Source organism: Panthera uncia, chromosome F1 (assembly GCF_023721935.1).
Source record: "Panthera uncia isolate 11264 chromosome F1, Puncia_PCG_1.0, whole genome shotgun sequence".
NCBI classification, from domain to species: domain Eukaryota; kingdom Metazoa; phylum Chordata; class Mammalia; order Carnivora; family Felidae; genus Panthera; species Panthera uncia.
Window position 1 is genome coordinate 21,840,336 of NC_064813.1, and position 19,584 is coordinate 21,859,919.

The 19,584-nt window shown below is 36.2% G+C and overlaps 1 protein-coding gene across 1 annotated transcript in view; it reads right to left on the reverse strand.

Moving 5' to 3' along the window:
- HMCN1 (hemicentin 1) overlaps positions 1–19,584 on the reverse strand; it is a 463,881-nt gene that overhangs the window by 169,656 nt on the left and 274,641 nt on the right. Inside the window, exon 36 of the mRNA XM_049634070.1 lies at positions 8,323–8,446. Coding sequence (XP_049490027.1) covers positions 8,323–8,446 — 124 coding nt within the window. The remainder of the gene's footprint in view (positions 1–8,322; positions 8,447–19,584) is intronic.

The window sequence follows — 19,584 nt, forward strand, 5'->3', positions numbered from 1 at the left end:
CGATGCGGGGCTCGAACTCACATACCGCAAGATCGTGACCTGAGCCGAAGTCGGACGCTTAACCGACTGAGCCACCCAGGCGCCCCAAAATTTTTTTTAATAAAAAATAAAAGACAACAGCATAAGTCAATAATTATAAGTCTGTATTGATGGGGTCATGAGGAATAAAGGTGTAATTTGTGTGGCACGAATAGCACAAAAGAGGGAAAGGGAAGAGAGTTATAAAGCAGCAAAACTCTTTATACTATTGAAATTAAATTGGTTTTAATCCAAAGTATAATATTGTTAATTAAGAAGCTAATTGTAATCCCCAAGGTAATCACTAAAAATAAACTCAAAAAAATACAGTAAAAGAAACAAGAGAAATAAAATGGTACATAAGGAAATATCTATTTAATAAAAAAGGCAGTAATGGAGAAACATAAAAACCAAAATAACATAATACATATAAAAAACACATAGCATGGTAGACTATACACTCTATCATGTCAGTAATTACATTAAATGTAAATGGATTAAATACTACTCAAAAGGCACAGACTAGCAGAATGGATTTAAAACAAAAAAAACAAAAATATGACCCAACTGTATGTTGTCTACAAGAGACACACTTTTGAGTCAAAGATACAAATAGGTTGAAAGTGAAAGGACATAAAAAGATAAACGATGCAAACAGTAGACAAACAAAAACCAGGGAGGCTATATCAATATCAAACAAAATGGACTTTAAAACAAAAATCATTACTAGCAACAAAGTAGGGTAATTTTAAATGATACTGAGTCTTAACACATTAAAAAAATATAACAATTATAACTATACATTTACATAACAACAGAATCTCAAGACACATGGAACAAAAATTTTTAGAATCAAAAGGAGAAACAGGTAATTCAATAATAAATAATTGAAGGCATCATTATTTCAGTTTCAATAACGGATAGAACAACTGAACAGGAAATTAACAACTAATGGAAGACCTGAACAACAGTATAAACCACAAACACACATGGAACAGTCCATGCAATAACAGAAGAATACATTCTTCTTAAATGCATTTGTAACATTCTCAAGGATGGACCATGTTAGACTTTAAAACAAGTCTCAATACATTCAAAAGGCTTAACATCATATAAAGTACCCTGAAACCAATACTACACTATATTTTAACTAATTTGGATTAAATAAAATCTTGGAAGAAAAAAAATCATACAAAGTATGTTCTGCAACCACAGTGGAACAAAATTAAGTATCAATGATAAGAGAAGACTTAAGAAATTCACAGATATGTGGAAATTAAGCAACACACTCTTAAGTAGCTAAGTGATCAAAAAAATCATATGGGATTGAGGAGGGCACGTGTTGGGATGAGCACTGAGTGTTGTATGGAAACCAATTTGTCAATAAATTATATTAAAAAATAATATGGGGTACTTGATAAAACTCTGAAAACATGAAAATAAAATGATAACATACCAAAACTTATGGGATACACATAAAGCAATGCTTGGAGTAAAATGTGTAGCCATAAACAACTGCATTACAAACAGATCTCAAACCAATAACTTAATATTCCATCTTAAGAAACCAGAAAAAAGAGAGTAAAGTAATCCAAACAAGCAGAAGGAAGGAAAAAAAAATAAAGATTAGGGTACAAATAAATTAAATAGACAATAAAAAGATGAAAGAGATATCAACAAAACTAAAACCTGGTATTTTGAAAAGATCAACAATATGGACAAAATTTTAGATAGGCTGACCATGACAAAACATAAAGAGAGAAGATGAAATTACTACAATTAGAAATGAAAGAGGATCAACCATACAGAATTAAAGAGGACTATAAGGGAATATTATAAACCAGTGTGTGCCAACAAATTAGATAATCTAGATGAAATATACGGTTTATACAAAGTCACAAATTACTAAAACTGGCTCAAGAAAAAGTAGAAAATCTGAATAGATGTGCAAAACTTAAAAATTACATTAGTAATAAAGTCCTGCAACCAAACATTTAAGGAAAATTACTTCACAAACTCTTTCAAAATAGAGCAGAGAGGGAACACATCTCAAATCACTCTAAGAGGCCAGTTGTACCATGATAACAAAACCAGACAGAGAAAGTGAATAAAAGGACACTACAGACCAACATCCTTTATGAATAAAGACATAAAAATAATCAACAAAATACTAGTAAGGTGAATCCAGCAACATATAAAACCGATTAAGCACCATAACCAAGAGGGACTAATACTAGGAAGGCAGGGTTGGTTTGACATATGAAAATCAATCAATGTAATCAAGACAGTGTGGTACTCAAAAATTAACTTGAAATGGATTAAAGCCATAAATGTAAGACCTGAAACCACAAAACTCCTAGAAGAAAACATAGGGTAAAGTGTACTTAACATTTGCTTTAGCAATGATTTCTTGGATATGACACCAAAGGTACAAACAACAAAAGCAAAATAAACAAGTGGGACTACAGCAACTAAAAATCTTCTGCAGAGCAAAGAAAAACGATGCAAACAGTAGACAAACAAAAACCAGGGAGGCTATATGAAATGAAAAGGCAATGCACTAAATGCAAGAAAACTTTTGGAAACCATATATCTGAAAAGGGAGTAATATCTGAAATACATAAGAAACTGATATGGGGTGCCTGGGTGGCTCCGCTGGTTAAGCGTCTGTCTCTTGATTTTAGCTCAGGTCACAATCTCAGCAGTCATGAAATCGAGCCATGTACTGGGCTCCATGCTGGGCATAGAGTCTGCTAAGGATTCTCCTTCCCCCTCTCCCTCTTCCCTGCTCACTCTCTTTCCCTCTAGCTCTGGAAAGGGAAGGGAAGGGAAGGGAAGGGAAGGGAAGGGAAGGGAAGGGAAGGGAGCAAGCCAGCCAGCTAGCCAGCAAGCAAGAAACTTATACAACTCAATAGCAAAAAATCCAAAATAATTAAATAATGGGCAAAGGACCTAAATAAGACATTTTTCCAAGGAAGACTAAGAAGTGACCAATAGCTACATGAAAATGTGCTCAACATCACTTATCATCAGGGAAATGCAAATCAAATCCACAATGAGATATCACCTCATTGTGTTAGAATGATTATTATAAAAAATCAAGAGATAATAAGTGTTGTTGAAGATGTGGAGAAAAAGAAACCCTTGTACACTATTGGTGGGAATGGAAATTGGTATAGCCAGTTGGAGACCAGCATGGATGTTCCTCAAAAAATTACAAATAGAACTACCATATGATTGAGCAATCCCACTTCTGGGTATATATTTGAAGGAAATGAAATAGTATCTCAAAGAGATATCTGCACTTTCATGCTCACTACAGCATTATTCACAATAGGCAAGACACGGAAACAATCTTAAGTGTCCAACAACGGATAAATGGATAAAGAAGATGTGATATACGCATAATTCCCTTCTAGCACTTAAGGAATCATCTTTACAATTTTGAATTTAGGTGAACACTGTTTTAGACAGAAACATTCATGGGGCACCTGGGTGGCTCAGTGGGTTAGAGGATCCGACTTGGGCTCAGGTCATGATCTCACAGCTCGTGGGTTCATGCCCCATGTTAGACTCTGTGCTAACAGCTCAGAGCCTGGAGCCTGCTTGGGATTCTGTGTCTCCCTCTCTCTCTGCCCCTCCCCCGCTCGCATTCTGTCTTGGTCTTTCTCTCAAAAATAAATGAACATTAAAAAAAATTAGAAGAATAAAAAGAAATTCATAAGATAAATAGTATGTTATATTAACAGTAAGACGTCTGTATACTCCAAGCAGGAGGTAAGATGTCTGCATACTCTAAACAGGAGGTTGAATTCCATTCAACTTGTTGACTTTTTCTCTATTCTCCTTCCTCCAAAAGCTGCGTGTGCATTATCATGCCAAACCCACAATACCTTCTTCTGAATATATCATGGGCTAGATTTTACTTATGACTTTAATTACAGGCATGAATTGACTTTTTCAAATCCTGGTTAAATTCAATTTAATACATAACTAATAAAAAACTGAGTTAATCCCACCTAATCGCCAGAATTATGATATAGTGAGTAATAAATTTATTTATACTGAGAAAATACTAGAGTGCTAAACTCAAGTTGTCCATTAAAAAAGAAAAAAAAAAAGTTCCTCACAACATTCCCAAGTCTCCTTTAGGTCACAAGTGAGCTATTAACCAAAACACAGAAATGACAGAGGAACCTTTTTTAAGTGGGTGTTAGCAGATGTTAGCCAAGCAAATACTTTAAAATAATAAAATTAAATTAATGGGTGCTCTACTAATGTTTTCACCAGACAGCTAATACAGACCCAGGATGGTTCCTGGCCAACAGTAAAGGCAGTGGAACTTCAGATATATTTGTTGAAATGTTGGTGCTGTGAGAAGGGCCAAAAGCCAAATATGCATTTGGCCAAAACAGTTGGTAAGTTGCTATTTACAGATAATAATTAGAAACCAGGCACCAGGGTAAGCTTGTAGTTGTAAGCACATGCAGGCTTTCATTTAATCCTCGTAACAACCTCCCCAATTACACTATCATTATTCTTTCCATTTTACAGATGAGAAAACAGATCTAAAAACTTAACATCTAAGCCTACTGTCCTCATGATATTACTTGGCAGTAGAGGGACACAAATTAAAAACCCATGCTGTTAACCATAACATGCCACTTCTGGGTGCTTCACCTTGGTTAATCTTTCCTAGGATATAATTAAGTACAGATGTAATGAATGCCTGAGCCATCAGACCCCAAGAAATCATCTGTTTGTGGAAACATCTGTCTCACTTGGCAAATATCTGAGGTTTAGATAAAATTTCATAGTTTGGTCTAGAGAATTAGAACTTTCAGAATTATGAAACTTTGATGATCAAAAAGGACCACCTACTGAGAGTCTCTGCCTTCTATAAAAGACATAACTCCCCCTAAGAAACCTAGGGGATCACAAGAATGTTCCTCATGATCATGACATAATCTTCTAGTCCAGGAGAGCATCCACCCTTACTTCACCTTTTGAAAACATGTTTTCCCATGCTTGAGGAGAATGAAGGAATCTACAATCTTTTTTATAAGAAAGGAAAATATTAAACAATTGGAAAGCTGAGGTTCTTAGGGTTGAGTAGTTTTGGATGACAATCACAGTAAATGCTCATTCACTGAATGTGTTACCCCATAAATAAAGATTAGGACTAAAACAAATGCTCACTTAGAAAGCAACTATAAGACTGGTTAAATCAATCACTTAAAATACTAAATTAAATGATAGTTGTTTCTCTATAGATTTTTCAATGTCCCTCTTAATATATAGCACCAAGATTAGATATAATACTTCAGAAGCATTCAGAGAGCAAGAGTATAATAGGGCGATTTCCTTTCTTGTTCATACTATTTCTAGTACTGACTTCTAAGATTATTAACTTTATTATGAAATTGAATGCACATGTCTACATTAATTATGGAAAGCCATGGATATCTCCAGTATTTCAATGTGTGGAGTCTGTAAGCCACTCTTCTCCCACCCTATTTGTATGTAGTTTTTCACATCAGATTAACTTGCTATTTTAACTTCTGAGATATTTTTCAAATCTATGGCCAACTAATCCTTTAGAAATTCCTACACTTTTTGTTAACATCTCCCACCCTCACTGAAGTTATTAATACAAGTATTGAAGAGGACAGAATCAAGTTTGGAGTCCTTTGCATCCAATGGGACATCGCTGTCGAGAGTACCAAGATGATATGTCAGCTTTCTGTCCTGATTTCTGGACAGTAACCAACTACTTCCTGCCAGGTGGATCGCAATCAATATTAGATTAGAAGTCCACTTCATCATTTATTCTCCTTTTCAGATTGATGAACTGTACCTTACCTCTATTCCATTTGTGATTTGTATCAAAAAGATCGTTTTGTATGCTCCATCCAGCTTGGTAGCTTTTAATACATACTTACAATGACTAACCTTCTGTTTCTTTTTCTTCTCACATTAACTCAGATGTCTTCCAGCTTGCTGCCGCTCTGCCTGATGATTTTCCATGCATGCTTGTATCCTAATTGCAATCCTTGCTAACATATATTTTGTTAACATATTCAGACTGTAGGTTTATATACTTATGTTTTCTTAGGTATTGATGTTTTTCCTTCTGTTGTTGCTTTATATTTTATGGAATCCTTGATTTCTTTCATGAACTCTGGTTTTCAATCATTCTTGACTACATTAGTAAATCTCTAAGCAAGTTTTTAGAGTCTGGGCCAATGTTTCTCTGGGTAATGGCATACAGACCACTTGCATCAGAGATGTTGTTTGGGGACATCTGAAACTGGGCCCAGGAAGCTGTATTTTTAACACGCAATACATATGATTTTTACAAACACTAAAGTTTGGGAGCCCCGAATGCTGAAGTTTTGTTTTTCCCAGCTCTCGAGACATACATTCTATTCTTCATTTAAGTATTTTAATCTAGTCTAGAGAACAAAAACATCTTTCTTTTTGATAACACCCGAGAGAGTAAAAGTGGGAGGTATTTTACATCTAATACCTCAAAACCTCAAACGCACTCTGCAAGTCAGATACTCTGAGAAATTAAATGGTTTGCTCAAGGTTACATAGATCATGGTTGGCATAGACTTTAAACCACAATTGGCCTGACTCCAGTGCCTGAGATAATTGCCAACACATCATGCTAGCCCACCTACCTGTTTCCTTTTAGGCAACAATGGAGACAAAGACAGAAACTGCTGGAACGGAGAAGATAAACAGCTTGTAGGAAGAGGAGAGGGGGAGTCTGAGGGTACGAAAATGGGGAAAGGAGAGCAAGGCCGCCCACACCACACTCTTAGATGGAGGTGGAAGTTTCAGCATGTGCTGGAGACAGCTGATGTAGAGCACTAGGAAGAGACAAAGCCCTTGTGGGGAACGAGGTAAATGCGAGGCAACTTAAGGGAGAGCAGGGTCAGCCTGTTCCCAAACCCTTAAGCATGGCAAACCAATTCCAAGACTGTTATAGTTAGATATTGGTCTTTAAGTTAATTGCTAAATGAAGAAATAAAGGCCTTGTTAAGGAACATAGTCTGTGCGTATGACGTCCATAAGTTAGGTGATCGTATTTAGGGAAAGGGGGAAAATAAATGGGTTTATTAGAAACATTTAGGGAATTGATGATCTGAATGTTTTAACTGATTGATTTAAATAAAATATGTAAAGCAGATTAGAAGAATTCAGTGTCCAATTTAAATTTTTTTCATTCACTTACTATTTACTTTTTCATTTCTTAAGTATTTATTGACTGCCTACTAAAAATGTACCTGGAATCAAGCTAGATGCTAGGGCATCCTTCTCAGTTAAATTGCTCAGTAAATGCAGAGTGAATATATGAATGAATGAATGAATGAATGAATGAAGAATAAATGAAATGAATGAATAAAGGATTTAACAAACAATCACACAGACTAGAGAAAGTGAATAAAGTATAAATGGAGATCTTGGATAGCTCTCTGCAAATATATTTAGCTGAATTAGGAAAGTCCAAAACTACAATTCTTGACCTTTTCTGATGAGACTCCAGAGATCTGAAGTCTCACATTCAAGGTCAACTATTCTTTCAAGTTTATTGTGAAGCTATAATATTCAGAGGGTATTCCATGGCCACCCAGACTTTTTCAAAAACATGAGAGAAGATCCTCAGTCAAGGCTAGCTTCTACTTACAAAATCCCTCTTATAGGCAGGAAAGAAAATCACAGAAAATACTAAGGCACAATCCTGCATCTCTGTCTTTACGATAAAAGTTATGTGTACAACGTTATTAGTTAACAGAGTTCAAATAATTAAAAGCACACAGTAGGATATTTATTTATGAACTCTAGCACATCCTATTTGACAACCTGAATATCTTAACTGATACCGTGACAGGGGTGCCTGGGGGCTCGGTTGGTTAAGCATCTGACTTTGGCTCAGGTCATGATCTCACAGTTCATGAGTTCAAGCCACGTGTCGGGCTCCATGCTGACAGCTCAGAGCCTGGAGCCTGCTTCAGATTCTGTCTCCCTCTTTCTCTGCCCCTGCCCCACTCATGCTCTGTCTGTCTCTCCAAAATGAATAAATGTTAAAATTTTTTTTTAATTGATAACTGACAAACTGAGTATCTTAATATGAGCAATTATAATTACAATAATGTAAAAAAAAACCTAGTTTTTTAATATAGACTAAAGTAAACACTTGTTTCTTTTATACTGTAATTCAGTAAAAATGAGTCATCGTGTTAAAAGAAAAAGTCATAGAAATATTCTTTTGTTAAGACATGGGAACGACATTACCATGCACATGTAGCTGAAGGTGCTGTTGTGCTTCTCCGGCCGCATTGGTGGCCACACATGTGTATCTGCCAGCATCTTCCATCAGGGCTCTGGCAATTTGTAAAACTCGACCGGAAGACTGTATCTAATTGGGAACAGAAAGCATGGCAGCACTTTGTACTTTATATTGGACTGTAAAACATTTGCTTAGGTAGACAAACTCATTTAAATTTATACTAGCTAATTATAGTTTTATGCCAATATCTTAATTATCTCTAGATAGATTAGAGCCAGATCACTTCATCATACAAAAAAATAGACTGATGCGATTGAAAACTTTTTTTATTCTTTAGAAAACACAAAATAAAATAACCTAAGACCAGCCTGCTGGTATAGTCATAAAACTTCACTGAACAAAAGACTTTAGCATTGAACTATGAGGTATGTGATAAAAATTTAAGCTACTTTAAAAAACACAGTCACATTTATATAACACTTCATAAATAGTTTTAAAACAACAATCTTTTTTGATTAAATGGTCACCGGGGCCAGAAAAACAATAAAAATTACAAAATATGAGTAATGGAAATGCAGATACATTTCTTCCTGACTGTTTTTCCTCATTTCTCTCTTAAACCTATTGCAACTAGCCTCCACCATTTTGGAACTGGTAGTTTAAGGGTTATTCTTTGAAACTGATTATTCAAAGGTTATCAGTAACTTTTAAGCACAAGATCCAAGAGCATACGTAGTAAGCTCATTTTCTCTTCCCCCATCTATGGCATTTGGCATTATTGACCACCTACTCCTGAATCACTCTACTCTCTGGTTGTTGAAGATACAAAATGTCCTCAGTTCTCAATCTGTCTACTTCCTCCTCCTGCCCCATAAAAATAAAGCTCAGCTTTCTGATAGTTTTCATCCAAATTCACGTCTTCAGCAAAGAATCTTGTGCAGACTCTTAAATTTATAGTACTGGCCTCAATTTCTCTCCTGAGCTCCACACTCCCTGTTCCAGCTATCTGCTGGATGGGTTAGCACATGAAATTTAACATATCCAATAACTGTCTCCTTGTATCTCCAGACCTACTTTTCATTGCATGTTTCCAATCTTGTTTAATAGCACCACTATTCTCCAAGTCATCTTGATTTCAGAGCCCAATTTGACTCTCCTATTAAGTATACTACTCTATATTTTTCAGATCCCCTATTTTCCATTCTCACAACCACTGTGGGATTATAATAGTTTCTTAATTTATATTCCAGTGTCTCCAACCTCCCAAACTGTTAATCTATCTTATATATCACTGCCAGAATAATTTGCCTAAAATGCAAATTTGATCCTTTTACCAGTTCCCCTTCAAAGCTCACTCACAGCTCCCCACTTTGCCTAGCATGAAATCCGAACTTGGCATACATAGCCTTCCAGGCTTCCCACATTTTGAACCCAAATGATCTGCTCTCCATACACTTCCATGTAAACTCCCACTTGACCCATTCTCCAACCATACTGTACTAAACACATTAAGCAGCACATTCATACATTAATAGTCACTTCTAGACTTCTGCACATGGCCTTTAAATGTCATAATTTTTTAAGAGTCTGAACTAGGTCAGTTCTCTTCTATTTTTTCTGACTCTTTACTCTCCCCTTAGATAAACTCATTCACGTCCATGGTTTCAAATATCATTATTTGTCAATATCTCCAGCTAGAGCTCTCCTATGAGCTCCAGGAGCATACATTCCGTGGTCTACCTGATCTCCACTTTATTTCAAAGTCAACTTAACCTCCAAAAGTCTAAAACTGAAATACAGTTTTTTTCCCGAAATGGGATGTCCTCCAAAGTCTATCATACTGGATGCATCATAATCTATGTATGTATTTGTGTAGTTAGATTCTCCATGTTTTCCTTGATATTTCCCACTACCTCAACTTTCATGTGCAATTTTTCACTGAGTCATAATGACATCTTCTTCATGGTCAGAATGTGAGTTCAAATTTCAATCTTCTCTCTCTCCTAGATGAGAAAGTCCTAATTGATATCCACACGTCTACTCTTTATCTTTTTAAATTTATTTTTTGCAGTAAAATTGGCATGTAATTGTAGTTTCACATGTACAACATAATAATTCATATATCTGTATACATCGTAAAGTGATCACAAGTCTTGTCATCATACAAAGTTACAAATTGCTTTTCTTGTGATGAGAATTTTAAGATTTACTCTCTTGTTAACTTTTCACAATGTAATACAATATTATTGAGTATAGTCACTATGCTGTAATCACTTCCCCATGAATTATTTACTTAATATCTGGGACTTTGTACCACCTTCCCCTTGACCACCTTTACCTATTTTGTCCACCTCTCAACCTCCTTCCTCTATGGCAACCACCAATCTGTTCTATGTGTATCTATGAGCTTTGTTTTGTCTCTTTCGTTTTTTAGATTCCACATATAATGCCCTCAAGGTCCATCTGGGTTGACACAAATGGCAAGACTTCATTTTTTTTTTATGATTGAGTAGTATTCCATTGTGTATCTATCTCTATCTCTATCTCTATCTCTATCTCTATCTCTATCACATCCTCTTTATCCATTCATCTACTGATGAACACTTTGGTTGTTTCCATGTCCTGATTATTGTAGATGCTGCTGCAATGAACACATGGGTGCATATATCTTTTTGAGTTAGTGTTTTTGTATTCTCTGGATAAATACCCAGAAGTGGAATTGCTGAATCATGTGGTAACTCTATTTTTGATTTTTTGAGGACTCTCCCTACTGTTTTCATAGTGGCTGCACTAGTATACATTCCCACTAACAATGCAAAAGGGTTCCCTTTTCTCCACATCCTCACCAACACTTGTTGATAGCCTTCAAACAGGTGTGAGGTGATATCTCGTGGTTTTGATAATAGCCTTCAAACAGGTGTGAGGTGATATCTCATGGTTTTGATTTGAATTTCCCTGATAATCACTGATGTTAAACATTTTGTCATGTGCCTGTTGGACATCTATATGTCTTTGGAAAAATGTCTATTTATATCTTATGCCCATTTTTAAAACAGATTGCTTTTTTTTACTATTATATTGACTTCTTTATATACATTGGAAATTAATCCCTTACCAGATATATGATTTACATTTTTTTCTCTCATTTAATAGGCTGCCTTTTAATTTTGTTGGTGGTTTCCTTTCCTGTGAAGAAGCTTTTTAGATTGATCTAGAATTGATCCCACTTGTTTAGTTTTGCTTTTGCTGTCTTTGATTTTGGAGTCATATCTAAAAATTCAATGCCAAGACTCTTGTCAGGAAGCTTATTACCTACGTTTTCTTCTAGGAGTTTTGTGGTTTCAGGTCCTACATTCAAGTTTTTTTTTTATATTAAATATAACTTATTGTCAAATTGGTTTCCATACAACACCCAGTGCTCATCCCAACAAGTGCCCTCAACAATGCCCATCACCCACTTTCCCTTCTCCCCCACCCCCCATCAACCCTCAGTTTGTTCTCAGTATTTAAGAGTCTCTTATGGTTTGCCTCCTTCTCTCTTTTTTCTCCCCTTTCCTTCCCCCATGGTCTTCTGTTAAGTTTCTCAGGGTCCACATATGAGTGAAAACACAATATCTGTCTTTCTCTGCCTGACTTACTTCACGTAGTATAATACCCTCCAGTTCCATCCACAAATGGCCAGATTTCATTCTTTCTCATTGCCAAGTAGTATTCCATTGTATATATAAACTACAGCTTCTTTATCCATTCGTCAGTTTATGGACATTTAGGCTCTTTCCATAATTTAGCTATTGTTAAGAGTGCTGCTATAAACATTGGGGTACAAGTGCCCCTATGCATCAGTACTCCTGTATCCCTTGGGTAAATTCCTAGCAGTGCTATTCCTGGGTCATTGGGTAGATCTATTTTTAATTTTTTGAGGAACCTCCACATTGTTTTCCAAAGCAGCTGCACCAGTTTGCATTCCCACCAACAGTGCAAGAGGGTTCCCATTTCTCCACATCCTCTCCAGCATCTATAGCCGCCTCTGATTTGTTCATTTTAGCCAATCTGACTGGTGTAAGGTGGTATCTCAGTATGGTTTTGATTTGTATTTTCCTGATGAGGAGTGATGTTGAGTATCTTTTCATGTATCTGTTGGCCATCTGGATGTCTTCTTTAGAAAAGTGTCTATTCATGTCTTCTGCCCATTTCTTCACTGGATTATTTGTTTTTCAAGTGTGGAGTTTGGTGAGTTCTTTGTAGATTTTGGATACTAGCCCTTTATCCAATATGTCATTTGCAAATATCTTTTCCCATTCCATAGGTTGCCTTTTAGTTTTGTTGATTGTTTCCTTTGCAGTGCAGAATCTTTTTATCTTGATAAGGTCCCAATAGTTCTTTTTTGTTTTTAATTCCCTTACCTTTGGAGATGCGTCAAGTAAGAAATTGCTGTGGCTGAGGTCAAAGAGGTTTTTTCCTGCTTTCTCCTCTAGGGTTTTGATGGTTTCCTGTCTCACATTTAGGTCCTTCATCCATTTTGACCTACATTCAAGTTTTTAATCAATTTTGAGTTAATTTTTATGTATGGTGTAAGACAGTGTTTTGGTTTCATTCTTTTGCATGTGACTATCCAGTTCTTCCAATGCCCTTTATTGAAGAGAACATGCTTTCCCCATTGTATATTCTTACGCCTCCTTTGTCATAAATTAATTAATTATATATGTGTAGGTTTATTTCTAGGCTCTCTATTCTGTTCCATTGATTTATGTGTCTGTCTTTATGCCAATACCAAACTGTTTTTGATTATTATAGTTTTGTAGTATAGTTTGAAAACAGTATGAGGCTTCAAGATTTGTTTTTCTTTCTCAAGATCATTTTGGCTACTTGGGATCTTTTGTGGTTACATACAAATTTTAGGTTTGTTCTACTTATGTGGAAAATGCTATTGAATTTTTGATAGAAATTGCATTGAATCTATAGGTAGCTTTGGGTATTATGAACATTATAACAAGATTAATTATTCCAATTCATGGGCATGGGATACCTTTCCATTTATTTGTGTCTTCAATTTTTTTCATCAATGTCTTATAATTTTCTAGTGCACAGGACTGTCACCTCCTTGTTAAAATTTCTTTTTTTCTTTTTTTATGCAATTTTAAATGGGATTGTTTTCTTGATTTATCTTTCTGATAGTATGTTAGTGTATAGAAATGCAACCAATTTTTGTATATTGATTTTGTATTCTGCAACTTTACTGACTTCATTTATTAGTTCTAACAGTTTTTGGGTGAAGTCTATAGGATTTTTTATATATATAAAATCATATTGTCTGCAAATAGTGACAGTTTTACTTCTTTCTTTTCAATCTGGATGACTTTTATTTTTTTTTCTTGACTAATTGTTCTGGCTAGGACTTCCAATGCTATATTGAATAAAAGTGGTGAGAGTGGGAATACTTGTCTTGCTCTTGATCTTAGAGAAAAAACTTTCAGTTTTTCACCACTGAACATGATAAGCTGTGGGCTTATCATATATGGCCTTAATTATGTTCAGGTATGTTTCCTCTATTCCCATTCTGTTGAGTGTTTTCATCATAAATGGAAGTTGACTTTTGTCAAATGATTTTTTCTATTGAGATGATCATATGATTTTTATCCTTCATCTGTTAATGTGGTGCATTTCACTGGTTAATTTGTGAGTGTTGGAAACATCCTTGCATCCTGGAGTAAATTCCACTTAATTATGGTTTATGATCCTTGTAATGTATTGTTGAATTTAGTTTGCTAATATTTTGTTGAGGATTTTTGCATCTATGTTCATCAGGGACATAGGCCTATAATTTTGTTGTTGTTGATCGGGGTTTTTTGTTGTTTGTTTTATTTTGTTTTTATGGTGTCCTTGTCTAGTTTTAGTATCAGGGTAAAGCTGCCCTCAAAAAATAAATTTGGAAGTGTTCCCTTTTCTTCAAGTTTTTGGAAGAGTTAGAGAAGGATAAGTACAAAATCTTCTTTGAATGTTTTGTAGAATTCACCAGTGAAGCAATCGGGTCCTGGAATTTTGTTTGTTCATAGTTTTTCTTTTTTTGTTTTTAATGCTTATTTATTTATTTTTGAGCAGGGGGAGAGCTGGGGAGAGACAGAGAGAGAGAGTGACATAGAATCCCAAGCAGGCTCTGCACTGCGAGCAGAGTCTAATGCAGGACTCGAACCCACAAACCATGAGAGCATGACCTAAGCTGAAATCAAGAGTCAGACTTTAACCAACGGAGCCACCCAGGTGACCTGATAGTTTTTTTGATTACTGACTCAGTCTCTTTAGTAGTGATTGGTCTATTCAGATTTCGTATTCTTGATTTAGTCTTCAAAGATTATATGTTCTAGGAATTTATTCTTCTTTCTAGGTTGTCCAATTTGTTGGTCATGTAACTGTTCATAGTAGCCTGTTATGATCCTTTGTATTTCTGTGGTATCAGTTGTACACTCTCCTTTTTTACCTCTGATTTTATTTATTTGAACCATTTCTGTACTGTTTTTGGTGAATCTAGCTAATTTTGTCAGCTTTGTCTTTTCAAAGAACTCTTAATTTCATTAGTCTCTTTTTTCTTTTTTGTCCCCATTTCACTTATTTCTGCTCTATTATTTCCTTCCTTCAACTAACGTTAGGCTTTGTTTGTTCTTTTTCTAGTTCCTTTAAGTGAAAAGTTAGATTTCTTATTTGAGATTTTTCTTGTTTATTGAGGTAAGTCTGTATCTCTATAAACTCCCCTCTTAGAATGGCTTTTGCTGCAGCCTATTGATTTTGGTACATTGTATTTCGATTTTCATTTGTCTTAGGTATTTTATTTTTTAATTTCCCCTTTGATATTTTGTTGATGAAATTATTGTTCATGTTGCTTAATATCCACATATTTGTTATTTTTCTCGGAATTATTTTTCTAGCTTCATACCATTGTGGTCAGAAACTATTCTTGATATGATTTCAATCTTCTTAAATTTATTGACATTTGTTTTGTGGCCTAACAGGTGATCTATCCTGGAGAATGTTTCATATGCATTTAAGAAGAATGTGTATTCTGCTGCTTTAGGATAGAATATTCTGTACATATTTATTAAGTGAACCTGATCTAATGTGTTGCTTAATACTGCTTTATTTATACTGATTTATACTTTATTGTCTTTTTTCTGGATGATCTATTCATTGATTTAAGTGGGATATTAAAGTCCCTTGTTATTATTGTATTGCTGTTAATCTCTCCTTGTAGGTCTCTTAATATTTTCTTTGTATACTTTTGTGCTTCTATGTTGGGTATATATATATACATATATATATATATATATATGTATATATATATATATATAAATGTTACACCTTCTTGATGGATCATTATGAAATGATTATGTAATGGCCTTTATCATTATGTAATGTCCTTTGTCTCTTTTTTTAATAGTTTTTGCTTTAAAGTCTATTTTGTCTGATACAAGTATAACTTTACAAGCCTAGTTATCATTTCCATTTGCATGGAATATGTTTTACCATCTCTTCACTTTCAGTTTGTTTGTGTCCTTACATCTGAACTAAGTCTTTTGTAGGCAGCATATAGATGAATCTTGTTGTTTTTTTTTAATCCATTTAGACACTGTATATTTTTGATTGGAGAATTTAGTCCATTTACATTTAAAGTAATTATTGAATAGGGAATATAGTCAATGGCATTATAATAGTATTGTATGGTGACAGATGATTGCTACACTTGTGGTGAACATAGTATAATGTACAGAATTTTTTAATCACTACAGTGTTCAACTATGTTGTACCTCTGAAACTAATGTAACATTTTATATCTTCAGCAAAAAATTAATTTTAATTTAATTTTTTAAAACAAAGAAACGACCTGTCCCTTCCCCACCCCCACCCAATAAATTGTTGATAGGAATGTACTTATTGCCAAGTTGTTAACTGCTTCCTGGCTGTTTTTGTAGTTCCTCTCTGTTCTTTCCTCTTCTCTTGCTTTCTTCCCTTGTGGTTTGATGACTTTGTTTAGTGCTATGTTTAGATTACTTTCTCATTATCTTTTGTGTACCTACTATAAGTTTTTGCTTTGTAATTACCATGAGGCTCACGTATAACAACCTATTATACAATAGTCTATTTTAAATTGATAGCTGGGGCACCTGGGTGGCTCAGACAGTTAAGCATCTGACTCTTGGTTTCGGTTTAGGTCACGATCTCACACTTTTTGAGACTGAGCCCTGTGTTGGTTTCTGTGCTGACAGCACAAAGGCTGCTTGGGATTTTGTCTCCCTCTCTCTCTGCCCCTCCCCAGTTTGTGCTGTTTCTATCTTTCTCAAAATAAATAAGTAAACATTTAAAAAAAAATAAATTGATGGCAACTTAAGTTTGAATGCATTCTAAAATTTTACGTATCTACATCCCCCCCCTCCAAGTGTTTTATGTTTTTGATGTCACATTTTACATTCTTTTATTTTGTGTCTCCCTTAACTGTTTGTTGTGGTTACAGTTAATTTTACTTTTGCTTTTTAATCTTAATACTGGCCCTATAAGTAATTAACCCACTACCTTTACTATATATTTAGATTACCAGTGGCATTTTTACTTTTGCATGTTTTCTTGTTACTAGTTAGTGCTTTTTCTTTCCAGCTTAAAGTCCCTTTAACATTTTTTTCTTTTTTGGAAGGGCCACTTTAGTGTGATAAATTCTTTTACCTCTTGCTTGTCTAAAAATCTCTTTACTCTCCTTCAATGCTGAATAATAATATACTGGGTAGTGTATTCTTGAGGGCAAGTTTTTTTCCTTTCAGCACTTTGAATATATCACACCACTCCCTTATAGCCTGCAAGATTTCTGCTGAAAAATCATAGTCTTATAGGGGAAGGGGGGGGGGCAGGTGGGGCAGGTCCATTGTACCTAACAAATTGCTTTTTTCTTGCTATTTTTAAGGTTTTCTTTTTATCTTTAACTTTTTACATTTTAATTATAATGTCTCTTCATGTGGATTTCTTTCAATTCATCTTATTTAGAACTCTCTGTGCTTCCTGGACCTGGATGTCTGTATTCTTCCCCAGCTTAGAGAGGTTTTCATCCATTACTTCTTGAAATGTGCCCCCTTTCTCTCTCTTTTCCCCTTCTGAAGCCCATGTAATGTGAACGCTATTCCATTCGATGTTGCCCCATAGTCCCTTTAGCTATCTTCATTTATTAGAAATTCTTTTTTCTTTTTGCTTTTCTGTTTGGGTGAATCCCACTGCCCTGTCTTCCAGCTCACTGCTTTGTCCCTCTGCTTCATCTAAGCAGCTGTTGAACCCCCCTAGTGTATTTTTCAGTTCAATTATTATTTTTCAGCTCTGTGATTCTATTTGGTACTTTCTTATATTTCCTATGTTTTGTTGAAGTTCTCACTGTGTTCATCCATTCTTCTCCTGAGGTCAGTAAGCATCTTTGTGACCATTACTTTGAACTCTTTATCAGGTAGATTACATACGTCCATTTCATTAAGATCTTTTTTTTTTTTTTCCTGAGGTTTTGTTTTGTTCTTCCTTTTGAGACATATTCTTCCATTTCCTCATTTTGCTTGAGTCTCTGTGTTAATTTCTATGTATTAGGCAAAATGGCTATCTTCCCACTGTTAAAAGAGTGGCCTTGTCTAGATTAACCTCATCATTCAACCTTGCCTTAGCTCTTGGTTGTCTCTCACACTTTGTGACTAAGTAGCCTGATTTACTCTTGATAGGTCTCAGTTGTTAAGAGTGTTTCAAGACCTGTCAGTGCTCCAGAGAGAGAGATCTTAGTCAGTACCTGGCTTCAGGCTGACTGGAAGCCAGATCCTCAGGCAGCAGCTTTTAAAGTATACAAACGGCACTGCAATTGTAATCCCTGCTGGCCTTAAGACCAGGGGATCTGGAGGTGGCCCCGGGTGACAAATTGCAAAATTTGGGGCTTCAGATGTGAGTATATGCTTCTTTCTGGGAGTGAGCTATATATAGCAAGGCCAAGGGAGGACACATAGGTGGTGTCTCCCTGCCTATGTTCCCTGGGAATGCCTTCAGAGTCTCTATATGGATGGCAAACCTGAAGCCCATCCCTCAGGTTGAAGCTTGAGGACCAGTGGTGGGCCTTTTTCACCAGCAGACTAGGAGTATATTCCAGTTTACTGTCTGTGCAATGCTTTGGGTGGGGTAGCCTGCCAAGAACTGTTTTTCTGATTATTGTTACAGTCCCATAGGCCCTGGCACACAAGCTCCTCTGGCCACTAGGTCCAGGCATTCAAGGGGTATCTCCTGTGTGGACTGTGCTTGCCTGTCAACTTTAGTGAGGCAGTGGGAGAGTACTTGAGGTGGGGAATGCCTGCAGCTTTAGCAAGGCATGGAAAGAGTGCTGGGGGCAGAGCACAGGCTCCACTGCAGCAAGGCAGTGGGAGATTGCTGTGTCTGTGCACATCTGCCTTTGTTAGCAAGGTAGAGGAAGAATGCAAAACTGGTGCCTCCCAGGACCTCTGTCCCTGGAGAAAGTCCCTACTGGTCTCTGCCCCTCTGGCAGATGCTTTAAAATTAGCAAATAAAGGGGCGCCTGGGGGGCTCAGTGGGTTAAGCATCTGACTCTTCATTTCCGCTCAGGTCATGATCCCATGGTTCACGAGACAGAGCCCTGCATCAGGCTCTGCTCTGACAGCGTGGAGCCTGCTTGAGATTCTCTGTCTCTATCTCTCTATCTGCCCCTCCCCTTGCCTCAAAATAAAATAAACGTTTAAAAAGAAATTAGCAAATGAACATCCTTCACATAGAGTCTAGGTACTTTTTAAACTTTTACATTAGGTCCCAGGGCAGGTAAGTGTGCATGTGAGTCATGAGGTATCTCAGATCCCTACAGTCCTTGGGGTCTCTCGGATGTAAGGTCCAATGGTTTTCAAAGCCAGATGTTTTATGGCTCATCTCTCCAGTACAGGTCCCAAGGGCTTAAATGCCTGACATAGGGCAGGAGTCCCATCTCCTCAGGGAGAAGCTCCAGACTTGTGAGATCCCTCCCTGTTGAGGGTCACCATGCCAGGGGTGTGGTTTTTGGCAAGACTGCACCTCTGCCTCTCCTGCCCATCTTGATGTTTCCCTTTTACCCTTTGTCATAGAAGAGCTGTTCAGCTAGTTTTCAGATCTTTTTCAGAGCAAGTGTTCCATACGTGGCAGTAGATTTGGTGTCTGTAAGGAAGAGGTGAGTTCAGGATCTTCCTGTACTGCTGTCTTGGACCACCCTTGCCCACATGTCTACTTTTAAC